General features: G+C 38.0%; 1 protein-coding gene across 3 annotated transcripts; it reads right to left on the reverse strand.

The window, feature by feature from the left end:
- mdm1 (Mdm1 nuclear protein) lies at positions 1 to 27,028 on the reverse strand. Of its 3 annotated transcripts, XR_010019167.1 has the most exons (16): positions 26,894 to 27,028; positions 25,109 to 25,223; positions 20,671 to 21,050; positions 17,191 to 17,325; positions 13,354 to 13,527; positions 11,036 to 11,145; positions 10,863 to 10,929; positions 10,476 to 10,514; positions 9,270 to 9,445; positions 8,604 to 8,879; positions 7,895 to 8,058; positions 7,000 to 7,127; positions 5,871 to 6,117; positions 4,794 to 4,862; positions 2,526 to 2,698; positions 303 to 433 (listed from the first exon to the last, which is right to left on the reverse strand). XR_010019167.1 is itself a non-coding variant. In XM_063057800.1 (15 exons), the coding sequence occupies exons 1-15, from the start codon at positions 26,909 to 26,911 to the stop codon at positions 318 to 320; spliced, it is 2,214 nt and encodes a 737-aa protein (XP_062913870.1). In that variant the 5' UTR covers positions 26,912 to 27,028; the 3' UTR covers positions 1 to 317. The 3 variants fall into 3 exon arrangements, 2 of the variants coding, with proteins under 2 accessions (XP_062913870.1, XP_062913871.1); XM_063057800.1 differs by lacking the exon at positions 2,526 to 2,698 and having other exon boundaries at positions 1 to 433; XM_063057801.1 differs by lacking the exons at positions 2,526 to 2,698; positions 25,109 to 25,223; positions 26,894 to 27,028 and adding an exon at positions 21,631 to 21,728 and having other exon boundaries at positions 1 to 433.
- Between the last annotated feature and the right edge of the window lie 627 nt (positions 27,029 to 27,655).

Raw genomic sequence — 27,655 nt, forward strand, 5'->3', positions numbered from 1 at the left:
TTCTATTTTTACAGACATTAAAAGGTAATGTTTTACCGTATCTGTGTAATTGAAATTAATTCAATGTGTCTTTTTTATTGTGAAATTTTAGCAACCATCAACACCTGAATTTTAGTCCTCAGCATCTACACACAGAACACTATAAATAAAACATTTTTTTAAAAAAATAACAAAATGAGAGTGAAGTGCAAGATTTATTATGCACAAAGTAAAAATTAAAATTCAAATCTGAACAGGATATAGTTTTCAGACTAAAAAATTCTTACACCTTACCAAAACCCACACATCCTTCTAGATAAGAACCACTATCTAAAGGTTCATAGGCTCTTGCCCCAGAAATTGTCTCTCCTTTTTTGAGCACGCTCAAGGACTTGAGAGGCGAGTGAACTGGACGCTGCTGACCGTGCAGATATTTGTGACATTCGATCATCCTCTGAAAGAGAGAATGAACCAGGCTTGAATCACATTTTAATAATTTTGTATCAGTTTTAGAACACCTTCACTATCACAAGTTCATGAATGACCGATCTTTGGACAAAAGGTCACAGTCCTAGTTTTAATAATACTATGCTGATGTAAGTAATGTTACATTATGTAGAAATAAATACAATTCAGAACTATATTGGATTAAAAAAAATAGATATAGGCAATTCAGAGCAACACACACAAAATGCCGGAGGAAGTCCGCATGCTAAGCAGCATCTACAGAAATCAATAATTAGCTGAGGTTTTGGGTCAACACATTTTGGAATTACCTAGTAAAAGCTGCGTTTTGGTTGGAATCAAGAAATTCCTTCAGTTTTTACTAGGCAGTTCTGAAGGGTTACACCCCAAAACATAAATTGTTCATTCATTTCCATAGATGCTGCCTAACCTGCTGAGTTACTTCAGCATTTTGTGTGCATGTTGCTCTGGATTTCTAGCAGCTGCAGAATCTCTGGTGTTGATTGTAGGCATTTCAGTCCTGTCAGAAAAGAAGAAAGAAGGTAATTTGGCATGGCCCCTTTGACTTCCACTAACTTTCATCGATACACCGTTGAATCCACCTATCTGGATGCTTCATGGTTTGATATGGCAACTTCTCTGTCCGAGACCACAAAAGACTGCACAGTGTTACATAGAAACATAGAAAATAGGTGCAGGAGTAGGCCATTCGGCCCTTCGAGCCTGCACCGCCATTCAGTACGATCATGGCTGATCATCCAACTCAGAACCCTGTACCAGCCTTCCCTCCATACCCCCTGATCCCTTTAGCCACAAGGGCCATATCTAACTCCCTCTTAAATATAGCCAATGAACTGGCCTCAACTGTTTCCTGTGGCAGAGAATTCCACAGATTCACCACTCTCTGTGTGAAGAAGTTTTTCCTCATCTCGGTCCTAAAAGGCTTCCCCTTTATTCTCAAACTGTGACCCCTCGTTCTGGACATCCCCAACATTGGGAACAATCTTCCTGCATCTAGCCTGTCCAATTCCTTTAGGATTTTATACGTTTCAATAAGATCCCCCCTCAATCTTCTAAATTCCAATGAGTATAAGCCTAGTTCATCCATTCTTTCATCATATGAAAGTCCTGCCATCCCAGGAATCAATCTGGTGAACCTTCTTTGTACTCCCTCTATGGCAAGGATGTCTTTCCTCAGATTAGGGGACCAAAACTGCACGCAATACTCCAGGTGTGGTCTCACCAAGGCCTTGTACAACTGCAGTAGTACCTCCCTGCTCCTGTACTCTTAGCATCCTCCTCACGGCTGACATTGCTGCCCAGCTTCGTGTCATCCACAAACTTGGAGATGCTGCATTTAATTCCCTCATCTAAGTCATTAATATATATTGTAAACAACTGGGGTCCCAGCACTGAGCCTTGTGGTACCCCACTAGTCACTGCCTGCCATTCTGAAAAGATCCCGTTTATTCCCACTCTTTGCTTCCTGTCTGCCAACCAATTCTCTATCCACATCAATACCTTACCCCCAATATCATGTGCTTTAAGTTTGCACATTAATCTCCTGTGTGGGACCTTGTCAAAAGCCTTTTGAAAATCCAAATATACCACATCCACTGGTTCTCTCCTATCCATTCTACTAGTTACATCCTCAAAAAATTCTATGAGATTCGTCAGACATGATTTTCCTTTCACAAATCCATGCTGACTTTGTCCGATGATTTCACCGCTTTCCAAATGTGCTGTTGTGGACACAGTTCAGCAAGTCACAGAAACTAGCCTCCCCGCCATGGACTCTGACTACACTCCTCACCGTCACAGTAAAGCAGTCAGCATAATCAAAAACCCTAGCAGACATTGTTTTTTGTCTCCCCTACCACTGGACAGAATATATAAAATCTAGAAAGCACATGACTACTAAGGACAGCTAACTTTATAAGACAGTTGAACGGGTTGCTAGTACGATGATGGACTCTTGGCCTCACAGTCCACCTCATTATAACCTTGCACTTTACTGTCTACCTGCACTGCACCTTCTCTGTAGCTGCAGTACTTCATTCTGCACCCCCTTATTGTTTTACCTTGTACTCTCTTAATGCGTCGAATGATGAAATGATCCATGTGGACGGCATGCAAAACAAAGTTTTCACTTTACTTCAGTACAGTAATTTTCCAGCACTATCCCCATTTCTCTTGATTCCCTTAATGCCATGAAATCTGTCAATCTCTCAATTGAGCTTCCACAGTGAGCCATCTGGGTTTAAGAATTGGAAAGGTTCATTACTCTCGAGTGAAGACTTTACGCTCTTCCTATCATTCTTCATCAAACTCCAGCAGTGAATATCTCTATTTCCTTATCGTTCATAAGGATATCCAACCTCCTCTTCAATGCATCTACCAATATACTAACTAATTTAAAAGAACTTCAGTCAGCTTTCCTTCACCAAAAGATACCCGGTTTGCTCATTGCTTTTCATTCTGTATACCTTAACATTTCTGAGTTCATCCTTGTGAATATTCTCTGCACCTTCTCCAGTGTTTTTATATTTTATATAATGTGACAACCAGACCTCGAATTGCATGCAGTGTTCTAAGTTTGAACTAATCAAGGTCCGAAATGGAATGAAAATTTAAAATACACTGCTAATTCAATATAAATTTAGAAATTTTGGAAGTATTAAACTAGTCACGAACCATCTGTGAACAGACATTTCAGGTTAAAGGTTGTTCATCAGAACAGTTTGAGGTCTCATAAGGTTTGGCGTAATTTCCTCACTTTTCAATTCTCTCTAAAAATGAACCCTAACTCAAGTTATTGCTCACACATGGTGCAGCTTTTAGTGGTTATGCATTTCTACTTCATCCCCTTTGTTCTTCTATCCCACTCATGTTTTTGATTTTATCCTAAACTATCACTGTAAATTATGAACAGCAGTGATCTCAGCACTGACCATTGTGGAACACTACTATCTATCTTGTTCCACTGCAAACGGATACACTTCAGTCATTCTCTCTACTTTCTGTCCTGAAAACAGCTTGTAATCCATTCACAAGCAAAGCTACAGATGCTGGAAATCCAGAGCAACACACACAAAATGCTGGTGGAACTCAGAAGGTCAGGCAGCATCTACGGAAATGAATAAACAGTCAACATTTCAGGTCGAGACCTTTCAGGGGTTATGGTACTTGATGAAGGTTCTCAGCCCAAATCATCACCTGTATACTCTTTTCCATAGATGCTGCCTGGTCTGCCGAGTTCCTCCAGCGTTTTGTGTTTGTTGCTTTGTAGTCTGCTGGTTGTCCTCCAACTCCATAATCTCTGACTTTATGCATTAGTATATCTTGTCATATTTTACTAAAGGACATTTGAAAATCTAGATAATTTAAACCTTCAGTAATACTATTTTCTTCTTCACCTTTTCAAAATGATAATCAATGAAGTTGGTCAAACAAGAACTTCCATTTTGAAATTCATGTTGAGTATCGATGATACTTTTCATCTCAGTGTTGCTGCATTTAACTTATTTAACCTGTCTTACAAGAGATTATATTCAGAACATAAGAAACCTTCAACCAGGTTAGGTTATGCTGAAAAAATGAGATGAAGGACAAGGGTATGCGGTGGTTCCCATGGATCACAGGCTGGGTTTGACCAATTGGTCTGATTGACTGACTTCTGTTCTGTAATTGGATACAATCCATACTGCAATCTGTCCACCCTGCATCTACTTATCAGCACTATACTCTGGAATCTCTTCAGAGAACTTCATCTCTTTACAACTTATTTCACTGTCAGATACATAAGTTACATAAAATTAAAGTGATTTTTAAATGAATTCAATAATTATCTTATTTATAGTGCCTAATGCTATTTCTTAAATTCATTAAATTTGTATTTGAAAAGAAAAGTATGAACTGTAATTGAAAATTCACTTTGCATTTTGTGTATGTTGCTTGAAAATTCACTTGTTATTTTATTAACTGAACAAGCTTCATCACTCTGAACAAAATGGTATATAATAATTTTGGAATAAAGATAATTCTCAGCCAAGCATTTATCAGCCAAATTATTCTGTTTCTACCCTAAATGACACATGACATGTAGCAATTCAGAAATTACTACCCTAGAGGTCCTACTTCTCAGCTTTCTGGCTAGCGCTCTAAATTCTCTCTTTGGGACCTCTTTGCTTTTCTTTGCTATGTCAATATGGTGAGGAGTCACTGAAATGCTTCAGTATCAACTCAAAAAAAGCTCTGGTATGCCAAAATATAAATTCTTTAATAAATATAGCTCAAACAATATAATAAGTGAGATTTGAATTATATTTGGAAAAAAACTATACAAATACCATTATCTGCAGCATCTGGATCTGTTGCTTGTAACCTCAGCAGGCTGGCCCGTGGTCCTCCAGTATTACCTTCAATTGAATTAAAGTGGGAACTTAATATTGAATTTCACTACACAGTTCTCTCCAGATTTTTAAACATCCATTACCCCCAGCAAAATTACTTATTTTAAAGAACACATTTATACTTAATTGAATTATTTTCAATTATAGTACTCTTATAATGCTAGAAACTTTACAAGAGAAATTTTACAGTGAAATTTTATTCCATTCATAGCATGGACACCATCAAAACCCAACACATGCACATCCATCTCTATCAGTAGGAGGTGCTGCCACAAGGTGGCCACGTTGTTCACTAAAGACCCCACCATCCTCTCAGAGCAACCATTAGCCAGGAAGCACAGGAGCTTGGAGTACCACACCTCTAGGTTCAACAGCAGCTACTTTCATTGAACCATTAAATTGTTGAAGCAACTGGAAAGACCCTGCTCACTAAAGCCTGTACGTGGCTGAAAATAACTTACACACAGAACAATAAACTTGACTTTGACTTTTGACTAACACATCACATTCACTATGAATGTTTACAGAAGGACTGAATTTCACTGCCACAACAGAAGTAAACAATATATCAATAATTGAACATTAAGGGGCATGAATAATTGAACTGCTACCCATGGAGTGTTGTGCTAGCAAACTAAAAATTCCAGGGAAGCACAAAATCATACCATCAGTACATCCATCCAAATCATTTACACAAATTGTGAAAGATTAGCTCCCATTATCTGTCCCTGTGGAACAGCATTCATTACATCTTGTCAATTGAAAAAGAGGCCATTTATGCTTATTTTCTGTTTCTCGTTAGTCAATGATACAACATGTTACCCTTACACCATGGGTTTTCATTTTCCCCATTAACCTTTGTAGTGGCTCCCTGCCTAGAGTTTTTTGGAAATCTAAGCGCATGCTATTTGCAGCTTCTGTATATTGCCTTTCCTCTTTCTGCAATGAATCTCTGCATTTGCCAGTTTCAGCTGTCTCTTTATACCATCCTTAATAACGAGTTGAACAAGTTACCGTTATGCTGGAACTCTGGATGTCTAAGTGTTCCTTGTATCTGATAAGGGAAGGTTCTAGACAGCGAAGGAGTAAGTGAAGCAGAGTTTTGATCAAAAGGAAGATGAGGCTTTAATGATGTTTTAACAGAAGACGCGGTCTTTGCAAAGAAAGGAGTTCTGTAATCTGCAGGCATGCATTCTTCCCTCAAAGGGATAGGATCACGCGTCAAAACACCAGCTGCTGGAGAATGTCGTAGCAATTCAGTCTAAGTAGTAAAGAAAGATAATATATAGTTAAGTGTTATTAAAATCTTCTTTAAAGGTTTTACTATAAAAACAAAGGTTGCACTACGTTCCTCAATGACTTATTGGATATGTAATATCATAATAGACCTGAAAATTACAGGATTAAACTCAAGTCTATTGTTATCTAAGTTCAGCTCAAGAAAGAGCTGAAGCTGGATAAATAGGAAAAAGTGGAAATCATCTGGAGTTCCCAATTATGATTGTAATCAAGTAACGCTTGCTGGAAAGCACCAGGGTATGATGTTAAAAAAAAACTATTTATCTACAAACACATTAGTGAGCATCCTGAATTCATCTTATTTTCAAAAAAAATAGCCCCTGGAATAGATCACAACAGATAGCATACAAGCAACTTCCACCCAATTTAAAGCAAATTTATGGATATGCATATTAGTATGTTTCCCAAATGTTATTTAATTCTTAATTTGGGCCTCTTTTAATTAGAATATCCATTACTTCATATATACCAGATGGTACTTCCTATTAATCAAAATTTCACGTTGCTTTTACCAAATTTCAAATGACACACTTAAAATAGCATAATATAAGTGGAATTTTAATAAGTGTACTGCCCATACAAATTTCTCATCATAGTTCACACAAGACTGCAGGTTATGGTAAGTATAAAATGGAGGTATAAATACCTTAGATATTTGTAAATTATGATCTTCCATTCTCCAAAGGAGAAGTAAACAAGTAGCACTACAATGCCAAACAGTCTCCTAGTGCACCACATGTCTTTGATTACTTTGCCCAGAAGTGTCTAGATCCAGAAATTTCGGCAGACTATTTAAGCCAAAAGAATCATAGTCTCTCAAATGCCTCACATAGAAATTCTGTACCTTTTTCATGTCTGATGCTTCTGAAATATGTTTATAATGTGAATATGATTTTCCCAATGGAGGCTGACTTTTCCTACGATGGGGTGATGGTGATCTGACTTGGCGAGGAGCAACCAAAACAGCACCTCCTGGTAGATTAAAATCATTAAAATGAAGAATTAATTAGCTGCATGTAGTTATCTGAGTTTTGTAGGTGATATTTAGTTATTTGTCTCTATTTAAATCCTCCACCTCTACTTCCTTCCTTCCCTAAAACCAGCAACACAACAAATATTTATGATTTTAGAAATTATATCTTCCATAAGACCTTATATGCTCAGCTAAAATTCTAGGGCACATTGAACCAACTCCTAGAACTCCTAGCCTGACCTTATTATGTCCAAATTCTCAACAATATTCCTGTGAAGAAATTTGAAGAACTTCAAAATACTTCTCTGTCTCTTCCCCACATTCCCATAAATTTGGACCATTTCCTGCATTTTGTTTTAACTTCCCCTGATTCTTCATAAATGAGCGATTTAGTTAAATTTATGCTGACAGTCCCAACCAGTATAAATATAGTTACTTGTCATAATATGCTGGTTTAGAAAGCAAGAGATTGAACATGGTGCAAGGAACACCAACTATAAATAAGAAGAAATTGACAAGCTGGAATTTGCTCATAAACAAAATATAATCCACAGCAAAGCAAATTAAAACAAGCTTCAGAAAGAATCATTTTAAAGTAGCGTACAAAATTATTTTTAAATTCAGCATCATGCTAGCCAGTCATTTTATTACTCACACAGATTTCCACAACTTTTGAACATATAATTAAATGCATTGCTACTTAATAAAGATTGTACAGTCATTAGTTTAAAAATGACATTTTCACTACATCAATAAATGACTGTACCAATGGCTGGTGTGGTCAGATCATGATGAGTTCGTTGGACTCCACCAGTTGCCTTCAGCTTTGGAGTAGGCAGTCGCCCACCTGCATCAGATCCAAATTCAGACTGTCCACTTGAGTCTGAATTTCCTGTTACCACATCCTGTCCATTTACAGGGACTGTTTCTCTAGAAATTTAATGAAGTTCACATTGAATATTGTACACCTCTTCTAACAATTAGTTTTTAAATTACTGAGAAAAGAACTTGTGCGTGAAAATGTTTCAACAATCAGCTCTCCCAAATTGTATAATTAATAACTATGGAAGAAAAGCTTTAAAAAAAAACACAATGCCACTATAATATAGACCATGCAGTTAATGAAAACAAAAAACTCTGCTCAAAGTTCATAGTTGTCAGCTACATTCAATTTTGAAAAACTGGATTAAGGACCACTTTAAATTTTGAGATCTTAAGTCAAATTTCCATACACAGCTTTTCATTTATTCAAATAACTATTATATGAATACAAAAATAAAGATCATTTACATGGAAGTTTTATATTTGTAAACATTTGAAAAAAATCAGGTGAATTTGACTGCATTAAATTAATTTTGTTAAACTTTTATTCCAAGGTTTAAACATTATTTAAACAATACTTTTTTCTTCCTCATTCACTTTCCAGCCCCTCTCCCACACCCTTCCATTGCAATTTGATAGAAATTTCTATCTACCTTTCCACAACTGCTTCCACTTCTGCATTTCCCTCAACCATCTCCTTACTTTCACAATTTTGGTCTTGGTCACCTTCTCTTAGTTCTGTTTCGTGTGGCTTATCGTCCTCATCACTCCATGCCAATTTTCTGCTGACTGGTAGAGTAGGAACATCTGAAATACCATTCTGCACTGTTTCACTGTAGTTTTTAGTTGCCCGTGGTGATAATATAGCACTTTGTTCTGTAGAGCTCTGATTTTTTTGAATGCTGGAAATGTTAGGTCTTTCTCTGGCCCTATGAATGTAAATAAATATTTCACTGCTAGGGAATATTCTCTACACATTATCAGTATTATGAAATGATTTGTGGGTCTTGAATATATAACATTTACATGTCACTCATGGCATGTATTTCATTAAAGAAAGCCACAAAATTCATAAATATATAAAATATATATATAACATTAATATTTTAAAGGATTTTCATAGTTACGCAACAAGACATTTGTAGTGTTGCCAATGAACGCATTTTGGGACACAATAAAATACAAGATACTAATAAACTGTTGACAAAAAGTACAGATTAAACACAAACTCTGAAAGCATGCTTTTTATTTGGTTGATATAAATTTCAATATTTCTCTTAGTGAACTCGATGTGGATTATTTGTCTCATTAATCTATACCTTGCAAGGTCCAGAGCTTTGATACAATCACTGACTGATTCTTCGGTATCAGATGTTGAGGACACATCCCATAGCTTATTTTGTTCAGAAAGAATTTGGGTGAGGTGATCCCGGGAGAAGTGAGTACCAAGTGCTCTCCTCTTATATGCTTCAGCTCTCTCTCTAAGCTCCTTCACCTGTCACATCAGAACAGAGGAGATTTTTAATATCAGAAGCAGAAATCAGGTACAATATCACTGGCATATGTCATAAAATTTGTTGTTATGCAGCAACAGTACATTGCACTACATAATAAACTGTAAATTACAGTAAATATATATTTTAAAAGGTAAATTAAATAAGTAGGTGCAAAAAGAGAAATACAAGTAGTGAGGTAGTGTTCATGGGTTCAATGTCCATTCAGAAATTGGACGGCAGAGGGGAAGGGGGAGAAGTTATTCCTGAATCATTGAGGGTGTGTCTTCAGGCTCCTGTAACTCCTCGCCAATGGTAGCATAGAAACATAGAAAATATAGAAAAATTACAGCACAATACAAGTCCTTCGGCCCACAATGCTGTGCCGAACATGTCCTGACCTTAGAAATTACCTAGGATTACCCATAGTCCTCTATTTTTCTAAGCTCCATGTACCTATTCCGGAGTCTGTTAGAAGACCCTATCGACCACCATCGCCGACTGCCCATTCCACGCAATGAGAAGACAGCATGTCCTAGGTGATGGGGGTCCTTAATGATGTATGCCACCTTTCTGAGCCATCACACTTTGAAGATGTCCTGGATGCTGGGGAGGCTAGTGCCCATGATAGAGATGACTGAGTTTACAACTTTCTGTAATTTATTTCGATCCTGTGCAATGGCCTCCCCATACCAGACGGAGATGCAGAGAGTTAGATTGCTCTCCATGGTACATCTGTATAAACTTGCAAGTACCTTTGGTGACTTACCAAATCTCCTCAAACTCCTAATGAAATTTTTCATATTTTACTGAATGTAACCTTGCTCTGCTTGGATTGTGCTCATTACAGTGTAGTCGAAAACTTACTCAAATCAGAACAGATTGTTTTCATATAATTGTCCTTTTATCCACAAAAAAATACACTTATTAACTTAGGACAAAGCTCCTAGCATATTTTAATGTTCCCACTAATTATACTGTATATTCATATAAACTAAAACTAAATCATTCAAATGTAATCAAAAAACTTACCTCTGCATACCAAGGGGAAATTAGGTTAGTATTAGTTTCCTGTTTAAAGAATAGTAGGTCTTAGTATAACTTAACTTTTGGAAATTCAATAAAGAATATACATAAAAAATTAAAAGTGATGAAATAACTAGAAATCACAGGAAATCACAGGATACAGTGATTAAAGCTTTCAATAATAGTTAAATCAGAACCTCTAAAACTTTAAAAGTGCATTTAAATTCATTTATTCACAAGATAAAATAATTTAAAATTATCACCAATAATGTATTTAGGTGCAAAGGTTAAGCTACTCATAACGAACTGACTTTATAAAAAAAACAAGGAATTGCACTTATAAGAATGCACTGACATTTATATAATAAGTACTGTATGTAACTATTTACCTACCCCATTAGATCTATATTCATACTGGACAGGAGATCGAAAATTAGTCTTGTATTCAGACTTAACATTTCTGGAAAAGGCACCAAAATAGAGTTAATTATATCTTACAGCAATGAATGTTATAAATCATTTTTTTAGAGTTGCACATAGTATTTTTAAATATAAATATTATGTACCTAAGTCCTTTGTATGAGTAAACAGGTTTTTGTGATTTCTGTTCATTTTGAAACTGTTTGCCCTGTGTCTCTGTTTCTTGACTCTGTTCTCTAGAAGTGGACCCTGTCAACTTAGGAAGCAAAGATCTCAAATTATTATTCTAAATACATGAAAACTCAATCAGATGCAGGCAACAAAGAATTTGCTCATTTTCTTTTTAGGCAACATTGTAGAAAATAAACTTCCGTTTCTTTCTTATATACAATACTCACCTTTATTTTCATACAAAATATTATTTTTTGGGGAGAGAATAGGAAGCCATGAAAACAGGATTCCAGTGGGAGTGGAGTTTGTGTTTGAAGAATAAACAAGGAAAAGAATATCGACCTGCATTGTTGGCAAGTGTCATAACTTCCGGGATATCCTTTTGTATTTAAAAACAAAAAGTCCCAGGCTTACTCAGTAGGAGCAGGAGTCATAGTTTGCAATTATTCTATCATTGTATTAGCTCTATAGTGTGCTGAGATTCTCCAGCATTTATACTGGGGAAATTAGCTTCTATATCCTTTGCTGGGTTAAGGGGGTGACAGTCTCTACAAGTGCCAAGGTTTTCAAGGGGTATCAGGATAGGACTCTCAACTGTGCTGTTTGAGGCTCCAACACCACTCAGAGGTTGGGACACTCTGGGTCAGCAAAAGGGGCCTTTCATATCCAGATCAAACAAGTCCAATCTTGGGCTGGTGACAGCTGATTAGAGCACTTAGTTGGCCCATGTCAGAAATATCTTGACCCATTAATTATACAATCCAAACCTATTCAATAGTTGATGTTCTTTTCATGAATAGATACCAGAGTGTTAAATCATATTGGTTCCACATTTTATGTAGATACTGATAACATAGTTCTTGATTTCAAAAAAAAACAACTCATATAAAGGAACAGCAAAAAAAATGAGCAAATCAGCAGAAAATTTTTGCCTGTTGCTAGGAAAAATGAATGTTAAATAGAGGTTATGCTTCATGTAGGATTTTGTTAAAGCCACACTGTGCACAGTCTTTGGCTTTTAAAAAATGGATGTCATTGCATTAGCAATTCAAAGAATGTTTGTTAGACAGATGCCTAGGATAACAAGTTGTCTTATGAGAAAATGCTTGACAGGTTAAGTCTTTATCTGCTGAAACACAGAAGATTAAAAGAGGCAACAGCCTGAACAGAATTTACAGGATGAACATGGAAAGGATGTTTCCTCTCAGTGGAGAGTATATAATTATGTGGATTGCTTCTCTTGTCACCTATTAAAAACAGACATAAAAGTCACGAGTCTTCGGAATTCTCCCTTGTGGTGGAAACAGAATCTTTGAATATTTAAGCCAGAGGGAGAAAGATACCTGATATGCAGGCTAGGAAAGGTGGACAGGAAGCTGTATTTGGGATTGCACTCCAATCGCCATGATCAAACTGAATGGTGGAGTAGGTTCAAAGGTTCCATTCCTGCCCCTAATTCACAACTTTGTATGTTTAACACACTGTACCAAGGAATGCAATTATTTGTAATCATGAATTCCTTATCTATTTTGAATTAATCTACCTGATCTGGTTTAGATGAACAGTCAGCAACCTGAAACATTACCTCTGTTTTTCTGCAAATGATCTTTTTTTAAATAGGAAGGGTCTTTTGTCTTGAAAAATAACTCTGCTTCTTTCTCCACAGATGCTGCCCAACCTGCTCAGTGTTTCCAGCATTGTCAGTTTTCATTTCTAATCTATCCTGTTGTCAATAAAATATGTCTGCACATCAGTTACAGAGCGACATTCCCTGTCAATGTTTCTAGCTGGAGAAGGGCAGCAAAAGCATAACAGTGAAAAAAATAAATGCTGAGAAGCTTTCAGTAGATTACAAATAATTTCAGAATCAGAATTAGGTTTAATATCACCAGCATAGGTCATGAAATTTGTTAACTTTGTAGCAGCAGTACAGTGAAATACATGATAAACATAGAGAAAAAAAGAATTACAGTAAGTATCTGTGTATATTAAATAGTTACATTAAAATAAGTAGTGCAAAAACAGAAATAAAAATAAAAGTGGGGTAGTGTTCACAAGTTCAATGTCTATTTAGGAATCAGATGACAGAGGGGAAGAAGCTGTTCCTGAATCACTGAGTGTGTGCCTTCAGGCTTCTGTACCTCCTACCTGATGGTAACAGTAAGAAAAGAGCATGTCCTGGGAGGTGACTGTCCTTAATGATGGATGCTGCCTTTGAGACACCGCTCCTTGAAGATGTCTTGGATACTACAGAGGATAGTATTTATCGCTATTATGAGTAATATACAATTACCTTCCGTGGAGAAAGGCTTCCCAGTTCGAATGCTAAAGCTTCTTCTTCAAAATCTTTACGCAAGCGTGGTCCTTTAGGTGGTTGCATACCTTTAAACTGACTTGAATATTCTGTTTCGGTGGTCATCTTACCCTTTTGAAGTGGAGGAATATCCGGATTTTTGGTGTAAATAATCTAGAATGTGACAACATACACTTGCTCAACTATCCAATTTTGGGATATTAATTTATATCTAATTCAAATATTGTTGAAACATTATCAAAAGTATTTGTTTCATTTGATCTGAAAGAAAGCCAGGTTGTTAGTGCATCAATTTAATTGTGTTGTTCATTTAGATGATAACACATTTTCTCTTTCATCAAATGAATCAGGATCCTTAAATCTCTTCACCACTGTATCCCATGTGGCAAGAGTCCATCAAACTGAGATTTGTATATTTGTTTCAAACTGAAGTGAAAATACTCCTAACTACTCCAAAGGCACTGAAAAAAGTCATAAGATCCTCATTCTTAACTTTCTACAAAGTTCTCACCAAATATTTTCAATCAACGCCTCCATAAGTATCTGTGTTTCACTGACTCCTCATCCCTAACGATTCTATCCACCTTTACAATTAAATTTGCTTAACAACATTGCTATCTCTGCCCCAGCTTTAAACTTGCTGCATAAATTCAAGGTTCAAAATATATTTGTTATCAAAGTATGAATGCATTACATAAATCTGAGTTTCATCTTCCCACAGACAGTCACAAAACAAAGAAGAACCATGCAACCTCTTCAAAGAAAAAAAATCAACCCTTCCCCCTCATAAAAATACAACAAATCGCAAATGGCAAAAAAGGAGCAAAAACACAGAATATAAAACACTAAATCAAAAGGCATATTCAGTTCAGCTCACTGTTCATTATCTGCAGGCCATCCTGATTCAAATTCACCCAACTAAGCAACAAAAATAGAAGCGATCAGAAAAACTAGAAACACATCATACGTGAATTAGAGTCCACAATCCACAAAATGCATCAATTAAACCTTGCTCTGACACCATCCTCTGACAACATCGAGGGGAAAAAGATCATTTGAATGCAAGGACGCCTCATTATTCATAATTAACCCCTTCACTATACTATCTATCTCACAGGACTTCTGTTTTCCGTATCTCGGTCATGGTCTGAGTCTGTTTGTATCCCTTGTTAATCTATCTCCTTCCATCCTTGCAACACCACATTTGCATCTGAAACTCTCTACCATTTTGCTACTACTTCTTCAATCACAAAATATGCCAGCTTCCCCTCTATAATAACCCATCTCCACTTCTCTGCCTCATCCTACCTGCTATAGAAACACTCATGCTGACTTTTGTGACCTCTCTGTTGGACAATTCAGATTCTCTTATAGTCACACTCTCCTTCACGAAGCTCTAAATCAGACAATAATCTGCTGCTATATCCCAACTTGCACCCATGAGATCCAATCACTAATCATTCCTAAATTCCACCAAAGCCTTAAATTTTAAATTTCCATATAAAAGTCTCTCCATGGCTTTAACCACTACCTGCTCCTATCTGTAATCTCTTCAGTCACAAGTGCAAGATGCAAAGAAAAAGAAACAGTTACATGTGACATTCGACTTCTGAAGTTTAATTTTACCTATTAACCTCTTCAACTCTGGTCCCTTGTGCATTAGTACTCCCTTTGCTTCACCATTGGTGACCATCATTTTAACTGTTCAGACATTGCAATCCATAAAGCATGGCACCCTTTCATCCTGGGATCCTGCTTAAAAACCAATAGCACCTCTGCTTTCATTATCTTGATCATGGGCTAGTATTTGTCAATAAGTTATAACCTTTGTCTATATTCTTGTAAGGCACTTTGAATGTTTTCTTTTATGAAATATGCTATACAAAACAACCTGTTGTTGCAGTTCATAAGCAACATTCCCTAAATCTATGTAAGTAAAGCTATTCTGTCAAGAATTTGGCATATAATGCATAGCTCCTCCAGCATTCTGTGTGCTGCTCTGCACTTCCTACAGCTGCAGAACCTCTTATGGTTATATAATATATCTTACAAAGATCATCAGGCATCCCCACTTGGCCTGAATTGGCACAGTTCCTAGATTTCATTTTTACATAAGAAACTCATCATAAATGTTACTCCGCTATTTAAGAAGGGTGGGAGGCAGCAGAAAGGCAATTATAGACCTGTTAGCCAGACATCAGTGGTTGGGAAGTCGTTGGAATCGATTGTTAGGGATGAGATTACGGAATACCTGGAGGTACATGACAAGATAGGCCAAAGCCAGCATGGTTTCCTGAAAGGAAAATTGTGCCTGATTAACCTACTGCAATTTTTTGAGGAAATTACAAGCAGTGTAGACAGAGGAGATGCAGTAGATGTGGTGTACTTGGATTTTCAGAAGGCCTTTGACAAGGTGCCACACATGAGGCTGCTTAGCAAGGTAAGAGCCCATGGAATTACAGGGGAGTTACTAGCATGGGTGGAGCATTGACTGATCGGCAGAAAACAGAGAGTGGGAATAAAAGGATCCTATTCTGGTTAGCTGCCGGTTACCAGTAGACTTCCACAGGGGTCAGTGTTGAGACCACTGCTTTTTACGATGTATGTCAATGATTTGGCCTATGGGATTAATGGATTTATGGCTAAACTTGCCAATGATACAAAGATAGGTGGAGGAGCGGGTAGTGTTGAGGAAACAGAGAGCCTGCAGAGAGACTTAGATAGTTTAGGGGAATGGGCAAAGAAGTGGCAAATGAAATACAATGTTGAAAAGTGTATGGTCATGCACTTTGGTGGAAGAAATAAACGGGCAGACAGTTATTTAGATGGGGGAAGAATTCAAAATGCAGAGATGCAAAGGGACTTGGGAGTCCTTGTGCAGGATACCCTAAAGGTTAACCTCCAGGTTGAGTCGGTGGTGAAGAAGGCAAATGCAATATTGGCATTCATTTCTAGAGGTACAGAATATAAGAGTAGGGATGTGATACTGAGGCTGTATAAGGCACTCGTGAGACCACAGTTGGAGTATTGTGTGCAGTTTTGGGCTCCTTATTTTAGAAAGGATATACTGACATTGGAGAGGATCCAGAGAAGATGCACGAGAATGATTCCAGAAATGAAAGGGCTACTGTATAAGGAACATCTGGCAGCTCTTGGGCTGTATTCCTTGGAGTTCAGGAGAATGAGGGAGGATCTCACAGAAACATTCCGAATGTTAAAAGGCCTGAACAGATTAGATATGGCAGTTATTTCCCATGGTAGGGGAATCTAGGACACGAGGGCATGACTTCAGGGTTGAAGGATGTCCATTTAGAACAGAGATGTGGAGAAATTACTTTAGTCAGGGGTTGGTAAATCTGTGAAATTTGTTGCCACGAGCAGCTGTGGAGGCAAGTCACTGGGTGCATTTAAGGCAGAGATAGATAGGTTTTTGATTAGCCAGGGCATCAAAGGTTATAGGGAGAAGGCAGGGCAGTGGGGATGACTGGAAGAATTAGATCAGCCCATGACTGAATGGCGGAGCAGACTTGATGGGCTGAATGACCTACTTCTACTCCTATATCTTATGGTCTAAACACCTAATTTTACCAACAACTCAACTGGGAAACTGATTCCAGGTTTGTTAAAAAGTGGAAGGTAAAATTAAATGATACTGGAAAAACAACAAACCAATTTTTTTAAACGAACACAACTGTTAAATAAACATCTTTATCGGACCAGGTTAAATTAAGCAATCTTTTTAGATGACTGAAATCGTCAACAGGATATTTCCTTAGTAGACTGTTGAATTACATACCTAGCAAGGGGGAAGATTACCTGTTCTGCAGCCAGTAATGGAGAACTAGGTATTTGATTTTTCCAAGCAAATTGCCGTTGGTACTCAGAGCTTCTCCCTAAACTCCTCCGTGGTGCAGACTTCAATCCTGACTTTTTAAGGAGTGCATAGCTAACCTATAAACAACAAAACAGAATCACATCTTAATATTGACAGTACAGTATGAAGTGGAAAACTGAATTACTGCACAAAATGCACTACAGATAGCAAACCAAAAGGAGGAGGAGAAGATGGTGGCGCAACAGCAGTGCGCGCGGCCTCTCCGGTGAATGATATCCGTAATCTGTCGAGTAGGGGACCGTGCACAATTCTGATTTGATGGAGACGTACGTGAGAGTACGGAGGAACATCTGGAAAACTTCTGAAATGCCCGCTTCGCTGCCGCTGCTACTGTGTGGTAACCGGAATCTCCGGAGCTGAAGGCCCCGAATCCTCGGCTTTGCTTGTTTCAGCGGTTGGGGCTAGGTCGAAGGCACTCGGCAGAGGATGGCACTCAGGAGGCTGTATCAGAGGGACTGGTTGGAAGCTCTAAGTTTTTGGACGGACGGACTCAGTGTCGGCTGTGGTCGGCTGCTTCCAAGGCATCGGCAAGTTGACGGTGCCTGGAGGTTTATGGCAGGGAGTTTCTCCCTTTTGCCGCCTGCTATCGGGGACTCGGGAGTCGATCGACTCGGGAACTTTTGAGACTTTATTTACCGTGCCCATGGTTTGTTCTTCATCAAATTATGGTATTGCTTTGCACTGCTGTAACTATATGTTATAATTATGTGGTTCTGTCAGTGTTAGTCTTTGGGTTGTCCTGTTTTCTGTGATATCACTCCAGATATTTCTTAGTGCATGTATGTATTTCTAAATGACAATAAAAGACTGAGTGTTCTCATAATCTAATCTAAAAACTTATTGTTTCCTTATACAGTAATTGTATTCTCATTCCTTAAACTAAAAGAGGTTAAAATTACCTTGTTATTTAAATAAAATTTTACATCACTGTTGTCTTGACATTAAGCTACATAAGTACCCATTCCTTCCTAACGTCATCTTTACTTTAAGCAAGGCGCGCATGTATCACGTGGTAGTGATGATGTATGCAATTAATGTGTTTTACATAAAACCCATAATTAATTATTTAAACAAACAAGAATACTTAATCAAATTACAAATTAAAATATTATAAGAATATTAAATACACAACATATATAATTGTGTATAAGTTTGTAAGCATTGAGAAATAATTGGGAGAGAAAGGACTGAAGTTAAGAAAAAAAGAATGCCAGGGGAAAATTGACAGAATGAGAAATAGAAGAGTAAGAACCAGGAAAGGTATAATGGTTGAAAGTAGATGAAAAGTGAATCATCATCATCTATGAAAATCAACCATATATTCTCACATTTTCAAGTTCGTTGATCATTCATTAACTTTATGCTTGAATTAATGTGGGTTTACCACTTCCCAAAGGTTCATTAAAACAATGGCCCCAAAAGATGTATATATAGTGCTGAATTTTCTGGAGAAACATGAGCATCTTCTTGCATGAGTGTCAAGAGCTGTGAGATTTCTGCCCCAGTGTGAGCAACAAGGCAGCGAGTATTTTGTCAGGCATTCCAGAGGAAGTGGTTGAGGCAGGTACAATAACAAATTAAGAGACAAATCGGACAGATACAAGGCTTGGAAATCTTTAGAAGATAATGGGACCAACTTGAATGGGAATTTTAGTCAGCAAAGGCAAATTGAGCCTATTCAGTATAATTCTATGATTCTTGATTCTTAATTTTGAGGTTTTATTAACTATACTTGATCATGGCATATGATGCAATATGAGCTTCTGATAACTCTCCGGAACTATTTTGAACCAACTTGAGCTCAACTATTTCTAATGAAGATGAATAGCTACAATACAATGAATGAAACACTAAATCATTTACATTTTTGATTAAATTATTTATATCACTTTCAATTTTAAAAAATTACAGCATTTCCAGACACTACCAGATTATTAAAGCTTTTCATCAGCTTTGATAATCTTGCCCTTTCTGTTTTAAAAGTATTTTTACTTTAGGTGAGAAATAAGAGCAACAGTAAGAAAGTTCCCCACTTGTAACATTTGTTCTGATATTATTCTAAATAATTTCTATAACTACATTGCAAAAGTTTTAAAAAGTATCTTCCGGTATGATAGCAGCACACTCGGACACAGCAGACTCTTTGGGGCCCACCGAAGGCGTATTTATCTCTTTTTTTTAAAACATGTTGTTTATGATTCCAAGACAATGCTGGATAGTAAGAACTGCAAGTACTGCAGGTAAACCCTGTCAGTGAGTTGCTCCTTGGCGGAGGAGCTCGACCTGATGCGGACCACAATGCTGCCTATTACAGAAAGTCATTGGAGTCGGTATGCAAAGACGGTGTGCAATCTAACAGTGGGTCATTGTCTTAGAAGTTTTTCTTGCTATCGCACGATCCTATTGGACATCAGTAATATAAAATACTAAAAGTGTGGTTCACTGGTTTACTGGTGAGACCGACAGCAGGGGAGCTGCGTGGCCTGGGTCGTAGCGAGGACTAGCCCTCATGCCATGGACTAACTGTTGCAGCAGGCCAGGGGGAAGACGCCAGAGGCAGTGCGACATGGTGTCCATGCTGGATTGGCGACAGGTCCCATCCAGCAGTGCTGCTCTCCAGTGTTCGCTCAGTGTTAGACAAGCCGGATGTGTGAGAGCATATTCTCTGAAGACTGCTGAGATTTGGTTCTTGTTGCTGACAACACTCATGTGCCATCAATCTGCAGGACATGTCATTCAGGGACTTGGGCGATATATTTTTTTGTGTGACTGAATATATGTTTATTGCCATCCTATATGTGCTATATGTGCTTTGTACTGTGTATGACACTTGGTGCTATGTTTTGTACCTTGACCCCAGAGGAACACTGTTACATTTCGTTGTATTTATGGGTATTCATGTATGGTTGAAAGACAACTCAACGTGAATTTAACGAACTGTTAACCAAATATTCTTTATTCAAAATTTGTGTGCTTAAAATCATTTTAATGATCTGTTCTCATTAGTAAATGCATTCAGAAACTCAACTAAATGTTTTACAAAAGGTATGATTGACCAGACCTGATGAAGGGTCTCGGACTGCAACATTAACTGTTCACTCACTTCTGAGCTGCTGAGTTCCTCCAGCATTTTGCATGTGTTGCTCTGGATTTCTGTGTTTATGATTCATTATGCTCATCATTTTATCATGTAATAAATAAAGATGTAGTAACATAGAAGTATAACAAATTGTCACGTTAAAAAGGGCAAAATGTTCTTAAAATGAAAGTTGCCTTTGAAAATTATCAAAAGAACCAAAATACGATTGCAAATACAGAATTTTGTTATATCTTATTATATTTTGCGAAAGGGGACTAAAAGGAATTAATAAATCAGCTCAATAATCACTGATCCTACTTACATCATTACCAACCGCTTTATCTGCAACTTCCTTCTTACAAGATATATTGTTGTCCTTTGCTTTGTGTACCTCTACAGCCAATTCCTTATCTTTGACAACAACTGGCTCAGATACTGAGTGCAAATGGCAGTCTGCAGACCGTGATCTTGGAACTTTAGGCTTTCGAGCGTCATCAGGTGTTTCACGTTCTTTCTGGTTCTCTTGACTCTTCTCAATTGCTTGTCCATTGAATTCAGAAGATTGCAATTTCACATTTGGTATTGTTTTATGAAATGTACTTCTTGAATTACTACTCCCATTCCAATGAAAAGATTGTGAAACTTGAGGACTATAATATGGCACTCGTTTCTTTGAGGTGAAGTTTGGTTCCCTAGTATTTCCTGAAATACAAATAAAAAAGATATTCAAAATCTTTTTTATAGTAAATAGTTTACTTCATGCTATAGATTATCCCTCACTATAACAGTATATCAATGATTTGCATATTTCAAGAAACATTTGTGGTCAAAACTACTATCAACTCCTACAACCTATTCCCGCCATATCTCTCACCAAGTTGCTGATGATCCCTGTTAATACAACTTTCTTTGCATCAGCATCCATATATCTCATAATGCCTTCACAAAGTACCTCAGAAAATTCATCTCAATTGTGGTTAGTGTACAATTGTAAAATGTTCTCCCCCTTTTCTAATGTCTATGGATAAGAAAATGGGAAGGCAGCAACTTTTCCTATCCTTTCACTAAAAAGCGTTGCTACCCTGTCCAAATCTCTAATATCCTTCCAAAGATAGTACACTCATAATAGTATGCAGTATTCTACTGTGATCAAATTAACAGGCTTTATAAAACTTATGATGAATCTTAGACATTGCAATATTTTAAGGTCAGTTATCCCATTTGGCATTAATGTGACCTTTCTGTCTTCAGCTGTTTCCCTATACTGTAGAATGATCCGCACCTTCCATTTACCTGTCCACAGTGGTGATCCATCTGCTTACTCCTGTATGCTTCTTCATAGTTTGGAATGCCCTTGAATTTTGGCTCACCATCAATGTAAGAGTTCTTTACAAGAATTATGAAAAATAAAGATACTAAGATAAAAAGATAAATAAACTAGAATCATAGAGTAATATGGCATGAAAACCTTTGGCCAAACACATCCATGTTGGGCATGGTGCCTACTAAACTAGACCCATTGACCTGCATTTGGCTCATATTCCTCTGTATGCCTCCTACCCACGTCTTTTGAATATTATTATTGTATCTGCTTCAAGCACTTGCTCTGGCAGCTCATTCATATATGTACCATCCACTGTGTAAAGAAGTTGCCCCTCAGGTTCCTTTTAAATCTTTCATGACAGCACCTCTACTTCCTCAGGAGTCTGCGGAGATTCGGCATCTCATCAAAAACCTTAGCAAACTTCAAAAGATGCGTGGTGGGAAGTGTACTGATCTGGCCTGGCATGGAAACATCAATGCCTTGGAGCAGAAAATCGTGGTTTCGGCCCAGTACATCACGGGTAAAGCCCTCCCAACCATTCAGCATATCTACATATAACGTTGCCATAGAAAAACAGCATCCATTATCAAAGATCCTCACCACCCAAGCCATGCTTTTTTCTTGCTCCTCGATCAGATAGAAGGTACATGTGCCTCAGGACTCACACCACCAGGTTCATGAACAATTACTACCCTCAACCATCAGGCTCCTGAAGAAAAGGAGATAACTGTACTCATTCTATTTCTAGCGTTCCCACAACTGATGGTCTCACTTTAAGAACTCTTTATCTTGTTCTTTCATGCTCTTGCTATTTATTGCTGTTTATTTATATTTGCATAGTTGCTGTTCAATGATTCTGTTTACAGTTACTATTCTATACATTTGCCAAGTACGCCCACAGGAAAAAGAATCTCAGAGTTGAATGTGGAGACATGTATGTACTCTGATAATAATTTTTTCTTTGACTTTTGACTTTGACCTCTCACCAGAAACCTATTGTTTATTTAGGGAGACTAAAACTAGAGAGAATATCTTTGAAATTGCAACACCAGCAATTTCATTATCTACTGAAACCATTCAATCTGATGAGTACTTCCAACATTATTTCGGTTTTCAGCACAATATAACCAAAGATGACCGTTTTGAATTTATTTGGTACTTCTTAGTCAGTCCTTTTAGGACTCTGGATGATTTGATTCCATCTTAGTTTTGTGGGTTGTAGTGACTGATGAGTCCAATATGAGTCTGCATTTTCTGGCACAGATGATGCAGGTGATGATTGACTAAACAAGCAGTTGAGTTGTCTGAGAGGTGTACGTTCCTTTGGCTCCCAAAAGTAGATTCATGATCCTTACAGCCCAAATACAGCCTCTCCATTTTGAATACTTATGGGCCAGGGATACCCATGACTTTAATGGAAGCTTTAAGAACATCTTTGTTTTTAGTTATCTCTTACTCATCTTGTAATGTCTCACAACAGCTACCTTGCAATAGAGTGCCTGCTTTGGAATTCTGGTGTTAAGTCATGCAAAGAGTTGTCTTATGAGTCCTCAGCATTGGCAACAGTAGCCTAGGACAAGCTGTTAAATCGGTTGGTTTCTCTTGCCTGCTGATTTGCAAGATGTTACAGGGAGTGCGTTGGTAGTGTCTCTCTGCCTGCCGTAAGTCTATGTTGCATAATCGTTAAAGACAGCAAACACTACTGATCATCACACCCTTTGTGATAGATTTAAAAAACCTGTTCTTCAAATACCCCTTTCCTAAAATGTACAACGATTGCACTGTCACACTGAAGGCAAAGGTGAATTACATTATTAATACCGACTTCCAAGAAATGTAATGATGTAATGCTGAGACTTTATAAAGTACTGGTGAGGCCTCACTTGTAGTATTGTGAGCAGTTTTGGGCCTCTTATCTTAGAAAAGATGAGCTGAAACTGGAGAGGGTTGAAAGGGGGTTCACGAAAGTGATTCCAGAATTGAATGGCTTAGTAATATGAAGTACATTTATTGGCTCTGGGCCTGGATTCACTAGAATTCAGAAGAATGAGGGGTGACCTAATTGAAACCTATTGAACGGTGAAAGGCCTTTAAAGAGTGGATGTAGAGAGGATGTTTCCTATGATGGTAGAGTCTACAGGCAGAGGACACAGCCTCAGAATAGAGGGGCATCCTTTTAGAATGGAGATCAGGAGGAATTTCTTTAGCCAGAGAATGGTGAATCTGTGGAATTCTGTGCCACAGGCAGCTGTGGAGACCAAGTCTTCATGTATATTTAAGGCAGAGCTTGATAGATTCCTGATTGGTCAGAGCATGAAGGGATATGGGGAGAAGGCAGGAGATAGGGCTGAGAGAATCAGCCATGATGAAATGGCACAGCAGACTCGATGGGTCAAATGGCCTAATTCTGCTCCTATATCTTACGGTCTTAAATGTGAAATGTTCCAAGATTTTTGTATGAGAACAGAGTTGCATAGTGTGAGAGAAAAGTTATTAAAGAACTTTTGCTTTACAGGTATAAAATGTGTTAGTCATGTGGGTTTTGACCAAAGGAAAAATAGCTGGAGTCGCTTAGCACTTTAGTGCAAGGATGTTTATTGGATGCATCAAAAAATCAAACATACTGTCAATATTTACAAAAAGATATCCACCAGAAAACTCAATATTAGTTCCATACTTTGTCCAGGGTAAATGCCTGGCAGTCCTGATCACTATCTCCCACTGAGCCCCAATTATTAGGCAGCAGGACATACTATATTTAATTACCTACAGGGTTAACCTAAGACTACACCTGAATTAGAATATGATGCACCCCACAATGCAGGTACAATCATATTTCAAAATAAAAAGAAGTATCAACCTTAAGTAGAGTATACAAACAACATATACACATTTACACATCCCCATTACTAAAGAAATGGAATATTCTGCGGTGTATGGCAGGAAAGCCATCATAAAACCAACCTGAGCGCATCAGCCATTATGAGAATATACAGGGGAAGACACTAAAGCGCACACACTCAGTGCAATGACAGCAGAATGACAAGGGTGTGTGTGGAGTGTATAGTACTCCATCACAAAATGTAATGTCTATTTTCTCATACACTTTACTGCATATTAGCCTTGGCCTTCAACCTGCACATTCACAAGTGTCATCTGCACACTTCAGCTCAATGAAAAAGGCTGGGGTCATAAGAGCGAGAGTGGTGTTGGTTGCACAATTTCCATACATGCTGCAAACTAGGTCTACCCCACTGAAAGCTTTTTCAAAGCAAGCTGCAGCACTGCAGAGTGAAAGATTGGGAGGATTATTAGAGCCATTACATCAACTTGCTGAACTTCGTTAATATCACAGTTTGGATGCTGAGGTTTGCACACAAAGTAAACAACTAAACTAAAGTGGTCCTTGAGGAAACCTGTCCTATTAAAGTCTTACCAAGCAGTTCTGAAGGGAGACCTGCCCATGGTATTTTCTGCTTAGAAACAGGACTACTAGAGCGTGATCTCTTGGATTCGTTCCAACTGAAGTTACGTTTGTATTCACTTAAACCCTAAAAGGAGTAAATAGACAACATAAAGTTTAATAGAAGGATCAAACATCAGCAAGAGTTGGAATTCTGTCAAATATTTGTGCAAGATATCAGAAAGTAATGCTTCATAGTCAAGGAATTACTTTTAAAACAGAGTTATTATTAGTACATGGTACGACAGCAATTTTCACTTATAAGAATCACCTATATTTTTTTATGGAGTTAATTAAAGAATAAATGTTGGCCTGACACAGGAGAACAGGATTGCAACCTGGGGTTGGGTATATTCCTATGGTTTGTAGCATGACACTTGTCACGGTTTTTTAAAGCTATTGCACCTGCTTTGTGAAAGCTGGGTCCTCTGCAATTGTAATTTACTTTCAACCCACAAAGAACATACTTCTCTGAGAGATCCCACCACCCGGAGAGATGCATCGCCTTTGCTTTCAAGAGAGACAATTTTGGATTCCCACCCACACTAATGTGTGCCTTTCTGATTCCCTACCACTTGTAGCTCCTCTCAAGGAAATGCATCCCTAATCTTTCCACCAGAACACTGTGTTTCTGATATACTCTCTTTATCTCTCCATTTCCTCAAGCATTGCATTCTATGATTTAGGTGAATAACGTACCAGATAGTTGTACTAAATTTTAATTTAGTTTGGTAACTGCCATATTCACCTTGCTCACAAACAACTAGACACCTTTACTTCTACTCTTCTTTCTGTCCTGAAACCAATAAAGAATTCATTCTACAATATGCCTGTGATTCTACATTCTCTAACCTTGTTCATCAGTCAATTGTGCAGCATTGTCAGAGTCCATTTGACAATCTGAATCCACTGCTTTACCACTCACTATTCTCTCTGTTGCCTTGTGAACTGTCTTCTGATGAAGGTGCTTTTACACGTGCCAATTTCCTTCCTCTTCTACAGAAAAACATCCTGAGCCCTCTATAAAACTGATCTGTTCATAATCTTGATCTCAGATTTAAAGTAGGAACATATGGCTTATTGGATTATATTTGTCTGCAAACATATCAATAACAAATGCTGCTTTGCATCTGATACTTTTTCCATCTTCCAGTCTTAAGCATTTAATAAAGTATAATTTACAAGTGAAATATTTGAGTATAACTTGTTACAACAATCTCCTTTGGGACAAAACATCAATTAAAAATTATCATCAGACCGTATGCAACGCCAGATGGTGAATGTAAATATAGGTCTTACGCTGCGGTAGCTGGATTCAATCTTTTCCAGGCTTTAGTATAATCCTGGGAAGTCATACTGTAATATTCATCTACTAAAGCATGGCTTTGCAGGATTATATGTGAAGTAGAAACCACACCGATTTTTATTTTTACCCTGATTATGATGTGACGTCCATAACCCCTTTTAAAATATGTGGGATCCCCCCAAGAGTCTAAGATTTGGTGTGCAAACTCTGGCAGAGTTCGTGTGTTAAAGAGAATAACAAATTCTGTTGGTCACTTCATGAACATCTTCAGAGCAAAGCTACGTCCGAGTGTCGGTGCTGACATATAAATGCCGTTACGGTGCAGGGTGTCTGGAAAGCTGGGCACCGTTTGGGATGGAAAACAAACAGCAGGGCCTGGGGTCTGGCCCGAGGCGACACCCGCCTCTGCCAGCATAGTTAAATCCCCAACATACAAGAGCGGGAGGTCTTACCTTGAATTTCACGGGCATTCTGGATCCAGAACTGCCAGGGTGTCGGTGTACGGTGTACGGTGCTACCTCGATCCCTGTCAGCTCAAAGATCCCACCGCTTGTGTTGCTCTTCCCCGTTTCCCTGGCGAGAACGGCGTCCCCCCGAATGCGCACGCGCAGGCTCTCGGCCAATCAGGAGCCTGCTTTCTCAGCGCTTCACGCTTAAAGAGACCGCGTACTTTCACCAGGCTGAGAACCGTAAAACAAGATACAGACAGACAGACCAGGCTGAGAGGTCGTGTTGGTGCCTGTCCAGGCTTGTGCGGCGAAATCCGCTACTCAAAAAACGGAAGGACATAAAATTGGATTACGTGACATAGCTGAACAGTGAACCTCCATGAATAACCAATTTGAAGCATCAAAGTTTGAACTACGAACTGCAAACTTGCCGTTTCGGGCCGTTCTGTTTCATTGTCGCCTTGTGTACTAATAGACTAATTCATCTGCGATTCATTCTTTGTAGCCCACATTATGTAAATTTTGCTGCTGTGTGCCAGGCTATTAAATGTCTCAGAACGGTGTTTAACACCCTACACTTAGTAATTTCCCACGATTAATAACAATATAAAACAGATATACTGTACACATTTATACTTTTTATGCAGGAAGTTTCTGGTAAGTGAATTAGTATCTAGTGGCAACTTTATTGCAGAATTTGTCCTAAATTTCAGTATAATTTTGGCTAGTTTCGGCAAAAGCTGACATGTTCTGTAAATTATTGTG

Source organism: Mobula hypostoma, chromosome 9 (assembly GCF_963921235.1).
Source record: "Mobula hypostoma chromosome 9, sMobHyp1.1, whole genome shotgun sequence".
Classification (NCBI taxonomy): Eukaryota; Metazoa; Chordata; class Chondrichthyes; order Myliobatiformes; family Myliobatidae; genus Mobula; species Mobula hypostoma.

Excerpts from the sequence above, each read along its gene's own strand:
- mdm1 (XM_063057800.1), bottom strand. Across the intron at positions 11,146-13,353 it reads GAAGCCTTTCTCCACGGAAG|TTGACAGGGTCCACTTCTAG; the intron begins GTAATTGTATAT and ends TTGCTTCCTAAG. Across the intron at positions 9,446-10,475 it reads TTTCCCCTTGGTATGCAGAG|GTGAAGGAGCTTAGAGAGAG; the intron begins GTAAGTTTTTTG and ends CTGATGTGACAG.